The sequence below is a fragment of the Atractosteus spatula genome, chromosome 7 (genome assembly GCF_055471065.1).
Source record: "Atractosteus spatula isolate fAtrSpa1 chromosome 7, fAtrSpa1.hap1, whole genome shotgun sequence".
In the NCBI taxonomy this organism is placed as follows: Eukaryota; Metazoa; Chordata; class Actinopteri; order Semionotiformes; family Lepisosteidae; genus Atractosteus; species Atractosteus spatula.
The window spans coordinates 28,836,567-28,845,327 of NC_142712.1; the positions used below are offsets into that span (position 1 = coordinate 28,836,567).

The 8,761-nt window shown below is 35.4% G+C and overlaps 1 protein-coding gene across 1 annotated transcript in view; it reads right to left on the minus strand.

Moving 5' to 3' along the window:
* pkp1a (plakophilin 1a) overlaps window positions 1-8,407 on the minus strand; it is a 52,351-nt gene extending 43,944 nt beyond the window's left edge. Inside the window, exon 1 of the mRNA XM_088921594.1 lies at window positions 8,051-8,407. Within this exon, the coding sequence (XP_088777720.1) occupies window positions 8,051-8,228 (178 nt within the window). The 5' untranslated portion in view covers window positions 8,229-8,407. The remainder of the gene's footprint in view (window positions 1-8,050) is intronic.
* Between the last annotated feature and the right edge of the window lie 354 nt (window positions 8,408-8,761).

The window sequence follows — 8,761 nt, forward strand, 5'->3', positions numbered from 1 at the left end:
CATAAAATGGTACTAACCCTGATTAAGAGACCAGCATTCCACAGAAAAAAAACATGTTTTACCAGTACCAGTGTCCTCTTCTGTAAATACTCTAAATGTATACTCAGTGTAGAAACTGGATGGGGATATATTCCCTTAATTAAAAGTCTCTCATTCCCATAAAAAGTTTCTAGTCTGGTATACTATTCTAGAGCTACAGATCAGAGTAACGGTGGACTAAAATAATGTTTACTTTGGTACAAAATAGTAACAAATAAAAATAAACTTAATCTTCTCATTTTTAAGGCTCAGATTCTAGCACTGCAAAATGCACATTTTACTTATTTGCAGCAGTCACTTCTCTTTGAAAATTATTGCTTTTAAAATATTTACTTTAATGGTACATTTTCTCAATTTTTTCTCAAAATACAGCCAATTTTAAATACCAAAATTACACTGAAGAGGAATATGTCTTTAGCACAAAGCTCTGAATACCCCCTGTAATAGTGTGAACATCTGCTTCTACAAATATATATCTAATAAACTTATACTCATAACCTTATAAGACTGTGGTTGTATTAAATAACTTCAAATGTATTGAAATACAAAATTAATTAACAATGTGCATTCAGTTAAATTACCTTTAAAATTTCCATTTAGTGGAATCAGTGCACAGTAAGTTCGTCTAGGTTAAATTACATAGCACGCTAATTGCCATAAAAACGACAAAAAAGTGTCAGGGAGGGAAAAAGATTCAGGGAGTGAAAGTTTGTGTTTGCATTCCTAATAGATGTCAGGGATATATTTGTTTTACCTATGTACTGTATGTACAGTATTTTTATCAGGAATAATGTACAATTAAAAAAAACTTGATTTATTAATTTAATATGTAATTTATCATGTTTAGATTTCTGTACAAGATTATTTGCGCTGACAATTCCTGGGCAGGTGGAAAACAAAAAGAAATAAACCACAATTATTAGTGCACTATAATGATCAAATAGCAAGTAATATAACTGTAGATAACCGAATAGCTAGTAGCTAGACATCTATTAATGTCTTAACACATACTTGTGAGCTCTGTAATGTCACAATCAACATTTAAGTTTCACTTCATATTTTCATATGCAGAGGCAGGAGTTTGTATGTTCTTCCTGAGTTCCATTTGGTTTATTCCCACAGTCAAAAAACGTACTGATAGTTTAACTGGCTTGTGGGAAAACTGGTCCTGGTGTGAGTGTGCGTCTATCTGCGTTTGTGTCTGTGTGTCCGCCCTCTGATCAACTGGCGTGTATGCATTGCAACTGTTGGTCGTCGTGATTGGTTCCGGACCACCCTGATATGGAAGAACCAGTAAAAAGGTGAAAGGATGGATTATGTTTTCATTTTTTCTTCACAAAATAACCAGTCTTGTGCAAACATCATGATGTAATCATTGCCTGGTGTTTAAATGGAATATTATTATTATTTATAATATTATTAAAATAATAATAAAGCAGGTCAAATATAACCAATTAACAATCTTTTTTTCACTATGTGTAAGAAAATTATACTTCTAGACTTCAGAACATTATAAATCAAGTGCTTTTGAATGACTGGATACAATGCCAATTCACACATGCTTCTATGAGTGGGGTGCACGAGCCAGAGCTCAATCATTATTTACTCTTACAAAAGAAATAGCATTTCAAATTAACTTGTGCCAGAACCAAGTAATGTAAGGAAACTACTTCAAATGACAGTTTTGTTGCAGACATTTAATCTAACATCATTATCCATTTAGAATTATCTAAATTTACTAAAATAAAAAATAATCACAATATTCTTTAGTTCAGACAAACTCTGTATTAAATGAATATGACTGACATGTTTGTTTGCTATTCAAACAAGATGTGCACATTCCCCTACCACGTAAGGTAAAGCAAAGGGCTCCTACAGTGGGAATGGAATGGAATGGAGGAGCTTCGCGCAGCAATGAACTCAAGTGAGAAAACTGACTTGATAACTCTTATGGCAGAGGTAATGGGAAAAGGTGAACAATCTTTCTCCCCAGACTTACATTTTAATACATGGTGTATGTTAGCCTGACAGTTTAAATAAAGGAAAAAGAGTTGCAATGTTCAGACATATGTATTTCACTTTGTGCTTGCTTTTGGGATACCAATGTTACAAGAGCTAGACTACAGTTTAGCTACTTTGGTAGAAATAATAAGAACAATACAATCAAATTGCTCACACATTTGTGACATGGAGACATGTGGCTTTACCCAAAGTTAGATAAAGCACAGCTGGGTAATAATTATTTTCAACTGTTCCTTTAATTACTGCTTCATTTTATGTAAAAACGTTCCTTTCTTTGATAATGGAATTTGACAAGCTGCTACCTGTCAACCTGTTCCAGTTTCACACATTAGAACATGTCTTGTTGTAAATTCTGAATTATTTTCTATGTGTATCAGTAATTTGCAATACAACTTAACTGTTATACTAATATACACCAAAATAAAAAACTCTTGTTGCCAGTTTCATTACTTCTCTCACAATTCTTTTAAACGGTTTTAATGACTTAAATAGCAGTGTACTACATGGGAGTCTAATTCAAAAGTTGATTTGAATTAAATTCTACCTACTCCTTTAACTGATGCTAATTAATTATCTGTATGTTTTTGCTACAAACACATAAGAGTCTCAATTATGTCAAGTTATACCCCCAGAGTGATAAGTATTCAGTTTGGATAGCCTAGATAAAGGAAAAAAGCACAATAAAATTATACTACTTTTTAAGACTATGTTTTATTTTCTTGGATTTGTACACAATAAAATAACACAATTTTTCCTTTACCTTAAAAAATCTTTCTGAAAGGTTGAACTTTTCAGATTTATCGAGATTTTATGCTACCACTCAGACTGCCTTCATCATCACATTAAATGTGATTTAAATAAATTTACATTCTTTATATATATAGCAGCAAGGCTTATTAATAATACAGGAATTAAGTTTGCTGCTCCCTTGCCAGTCTCTCTCTCCCTCATCTTAGTGGTGCTGGACACAGAGAGAGAGGCCATTCAATTTGGTTCAGATTTAAGGTGTTTTTTTAGCTGATGGAGTGTCCTGATAAGGAACAACTCCCAAAGCCGAGATTCTCCAGCAACCCTAATAAATGGTCATCTCTGGCACCTTACTGTCTGGGAGATTCCTTGGGAGAGTCTCATCCCAGGTTGTTTACAACCCTAATGCCAGAGAGCATTGTTACTCATCCTCCACCTTGATCAGCCAATCAGGAACTGGTAGGGGAGGGTAACCCCACGTGGGTCTCGAATGCCCACGAAACTTTCAACCAATGAACGACCGTAGTTCCTCCAGATAAAACAGGCAGCACAAGGCCCAGAGGGGGCTCCTCCAGGACATTCTCAGACTCAGCTCGGACAATCACGTGACAGCCAGTGTGTCCGAGTGCCAGGACTTTACTTTGCTCTAAGAGTCAAGAACGGAAGTCGCCCGGGCATAACCAAAGGATCCGCCCGAGGTTAGCCTAGCAGGAAGCCTCATGAACCCCCGGTACCCACCGCGAACGCTCTCCTGATCAACGAGTGAACTGTGGTCGGAACTGTCGACAGCTGAATCTCAGGCTTCAGGACTAGCGCCGACTGGTCTTCTTCCCATCTAAAGAGTGTGACTTGCTTGGACCCGCAGTCACTTTTCATGTGCACAAACTCTGCTAGGTCAGCCAGGACTAACTAGCCAGTCTTCAGAGAGCCCACTGCCAACGCGCCGCAGCAGAAATCTCTCCCTCCTTCTCCCACACCTCCACGCCGAACCAGCACTGCCTGGCACCGGGCCAGAGGATGCCGACTGGACGCAGCAACAGCCTGCCGCTGTTCCCTTGTGTCCTCTGGAGATCTGAATCCACACAGATTGGATGAGTATTCAACATTCTGCATTACAGCTCGAGAATTCAATTGTTATCTCAACCACAGTTGATATCAATTTAATTCCTATGAGTGATGTACTTGCTTTTGAGTATCTAGTGTAGAAGTTGTAATCAAAGTTCATTAACGAAACAGTATAAATGAATGGTATACTGAATGTATGTCCCCCTTGGTATCTGTAACTCTTTGTTATTGAATATATACCTTTTGTATTCTGCTAACCCTCACTCTTAAGATCTGTTATGTTTATATGCACATTTTATGCATTAATAAATGTATTGTTGTGTATCAGTATCCGTGTGTGTGCGTTGCTGAGTTATTCTGCTGGGTCGGTTTTCTAATAGCCATCAAAGAATCATTTTGTGACTTACTGCTACAATTAATAATTGTCCCAGTAAATGCACAAAACCCCTACATATATATAAGGACATGAACATTTTCATTTTATCAGGTGAGTCTTAGGCTCTTTATACATAACAGGACTCCTATGATAACAGGACATATTCTGTAAATAATCTATACATTGTAAAATATTGTAAAAAAGAAAGGGGAATTCTAAAATTTATTCCTGTCCTTACCAGGCAATGTTCCAATTCTTTGAAACAAGGGACAGAGCCATTTTTTTTAAGGGACACATTAAAAGTAGATTTTATTATGCATTTCCTTAAGTAATTAACATGATAACAAAATTCAGATTCCTCAACAAATGAGTAAATCAATTGACCTTTTACTTGTAACCATTGAGAAGGCTTACATATACCTTCAGTATAGGAAAAAAGGCAGTGAAAACATCATAATTACTAGAACAATATTTATATATTTTGATTGTTTCTCTGGTATCATTATTCATGTTATAACAACTGTTACACTAAGAACTAAAATATATTGTTACCTATCTATCTTAAACCATTATCATTCCTGAATGCTAAAAGCATTCCACATTATTATCTTAAGAAGAAATACAAAATTATTGCTTATTGTTAATTAATAACTAGTAATACGTTATACATGAACTATTCACATACCGTATTTGCCTGTGCTCTGTGACTGTGTTAGATAACATGCAGGCGACTCTTTATTAATGTTCCCAGGAGATATTTTCTTTCTGTGAGCTGACACAAGTTCCTGAGCAAACACAGCATCCACTGGATTATCGTACATGCAGTGCCAGAGTTCTAATGTAGCTTACCTGTTGGAGGTCCATCAAAGGGAACACACAGACATGTACACTCACACTATGGCCAATTTTCCCAAAAGCCAATTGACCTACTAGTATGCGTTTGGACTCAGGGAGGAAACCAGAGCACCCAGAGGAATCCCACGCAATCATGGAGAGCAAAAATATACTTCATTTCAGAGTGCAAACCCTAAAACATCATTAAGTAATAGACATGTAGCTTTTGAAAATACATTGTATCACATTCCTAGTAAGCTAAAGGTGTTTTCTAAAACATATTTATACCATTGCTCCTTCTAAGACTCAAGCTGGCACTGTGACTGCTAGAGAACTTTTGTTACAACTACTGTAGACGTACATTTTTACTGGATGACTTGGCCTTTTTTCAGGTATTAACCCATATCTGTCCGTGAAATCCATATCAGCTGAAGACCTTTCCGTGTGAGACATTTTATATACTTTTCTACTCATTCTTACAAACTGTTTTCTTTTGTAGATATCCTTTTGATGGTGGTGAGCACCCTTTCAGAACCGTTTACAAAGTAATGTTGCACTGCAATGTAGTAAATACAGTACTGTACATAAATAGTAATTGGAAAAAGTAAAGGAATACACAAAATACTACTTTTCTAAAACAAAACATTAAAAATGTTCACAACCATATGATTACATTTAGAGACTTGTGAATGTAATTGTTCTTGAGAAAAGGTTACCATACACTTGTTAAACTGGCTGTTTTCATACACCTAGACAACATTCATTTTGAGCTACTGATAGCTAGTGTGGATTTGTAGAAATGGAGGTGTAGAATGAAAAATTAGATCACAACTTATGTCAAGGGATGTCATCTGCTGAAAAAGTACATTTATTTACCCTGAAGTCAACAGACTACAAGGATCGTTCGCAGCGGCTTTGGAAAAAAAAACACCATATCAACCAAAGAAATATCATAAATGTTATTAATTTTTTTTTTATTTTGCCACAGAGTGACAACGACCTTTTTCTTTCCCTGAACTTCAGAAAATAGTGCTGAAGGGACAGTTCCTTTTCTTAAAAAGGGGTCTCATCTACAGAGTCCTAAACTACAGTGAGTGTCAATCACCAAGGAAAACAACAACACTGCATATAAAATTAATATCCTCAAGACATCCCATACACGCATAAGGGTTAATCAGCTTTCACTACAGATTCTGAAGACAATAAGGACTGATCTTCCCCACAGAAAACACTTTTCTGTCTTGCAAAAATCCAAGGTAGTCTATTCAGAATGTAAACACTCCTCTCCTGAAGAAGACAGTGTACTTTTCAGGACAGGTCTGTACTGTACATGATTTTACTGTACTGTACACCTGATGAAGGCTCCACGGCCGAAACGCTGCATTTTCTTTCTTCTCTTTTCAGCATGGAATATACCTATTACTTGTTCCTTTGCAGCCTATGCATGCTGACGCAGCTACCCACCTGAATGATTTTATCTACATCACACTGGAAAATGCGAGTTATAAATCACCATACAAAGCTAAGTCAAGAAATCAGTAACTATGCCACTTCTTGAAATTGGTGTGAAAATGTTCACAATTCTAAACATTAAAAAAAACAAATAAACACCCATTTATAATTATAGTTCACAGTACAACAACTTAAGACTTATACAACAAAGTACAGCATGTAGGATGTCCTAATCTAAATTTACTGGGCATTTTAAAAAACATATTTGTTCACGTATATTATTTTACCGAATCTGCACCATTGAAGTTTTTTTTTATTCTTTCAGAAAATAACATTTTTGACACAAGCTTTTAAATATTATGTAATGAACCGTGTGACAGATTATTATTAGATTATTATTAAATTATTATTGAATTTGTTTCAAGCTTCGAAAATTGATTAATAAAAAATATTTCTAATAATACATTTGAAGAACTGTACATAAACTGCTAGTTTTTATTTAAATTTTATCATTACTATTATAAAACCTTGGCTTGTCTTTTTTGTGAACAAAAAAATTGAAACAATTAAACCATAAACAAAGCTTGTTGAGAAATGTAATAACTCATGACGCATTAAAATATTTTTTTCTGACAAAGAAAATGGAAAGTTAAATTAATAGTATATTCCTTGTGCGTAGTTAAGATTTTAAAGGGGACTTTGCATAAGATTAATTATGTAATATTACAAATAAAACTATAATTAGGCGCCACAGAAACAGAATCTACAGTTCACATAAAACGACGCATGTAATTTGCAAAAGGGCTTGTCTGTAACCTTAGAAATTGAGGTACCGTTCAGCGTTATTATTTTTCACGACCGAAATCAGCATCCAGAAATGAAAAAATATTGTTTTTTATCATGTCTGCGCTGATTTAATTCCCAACACAACAACAACTTTTTCGTATTTGTTAAAAATACACCTAGAATGTTTTTATTATATATAATTACTGTTGTGTATAAAGGAGGCAAAAGCATTTAGATAACAAGAGGAACAATTAGGTGCTATTTTTAAAGACCTTGGCTATAATTGAACATGAGTTATTAAATTAATGTATGTATGCAAGCCCTTAAAGTAACTAAAGTAAAACGCACATTGTATCATTGCTAAGACTTCACGTGACAACATTTTTGTATGGCTATTTCCAACAAACGTTTGTCATACTACTGCTATTTGTGGGTCTTCCTCTTTAAAATACATACAGGTACAGGTAACTTAAAAACGATACAACCGTTTCTAATGCTAACAGATTTGCACACGCTTAACTTTTTTTCTACACGATAACATTTCTGTAAGCTTATGGCCATTTCTCTTTTTAAAACATAATACAATTTGAATTTTTTTTTCATAGCACACGTCTTCTTAATACTTTGCTTTCAAACCTAAAACTACTCGCCACTCTTTTGAATAACATAATGGTCACTCAAACTCTATAAACCGAACCTCAGCGCGACGAAAAGCAATCGAATTCTTACTTGTAGGAGAAACAGGTCCTCCCGAGCCATATTTGGACTTGCTTCTCTTGATTGTGTGCACCTGGTCCAGAACACGCTGTTGCCCTGACCGCAGTTTGCGATCTGAAGGTAGCGCTAAAGACGTGTCATCCACCAGTCCAATATTAGCCATTGCCGATCTGAGCGGCTCGTTAGCCATGCTGCAAGCTTTATCTTCTTGATATAGTTAAAATGGCTTTTCACCCTTTTTACCACAATAGTAACAGTGCGCTTTAATCCTATATCCCAATGTGATCCAGATGCAGTGTGCACTTCCCCTTCTTTCCCTTCCCTACAGCGTCTGAAGTTCTATAACAGACTTACTCTGTACACCTACACCTACCCTATCTATGGTACCACACCTACTCCACGCCCAGAAGCTGAAAGGCACAGTGGCGCTGTAATCTACAAGGTCGTGGCTGAAATGTTTACCTGGTCCTTGGCGGACTTTTTACTTGTAAACAATGAAATAGAATGTGTATTTTGAAATGAGGGTCCCGCTTTAATATCAATGGCAGTTAATATTTATAAAGATAAGCAGCATGCTTAAAGGAAAAGATAATGACTGCATTTTTACTTATATGCCGTGAATATGAAGTTCCAAATATGGAATTTGAGTTTTCTTTACATACTATAATGTTGAAAATATCGACTGATTATTTAATGAAAACAATTTAAGTTTCTACTTCGATC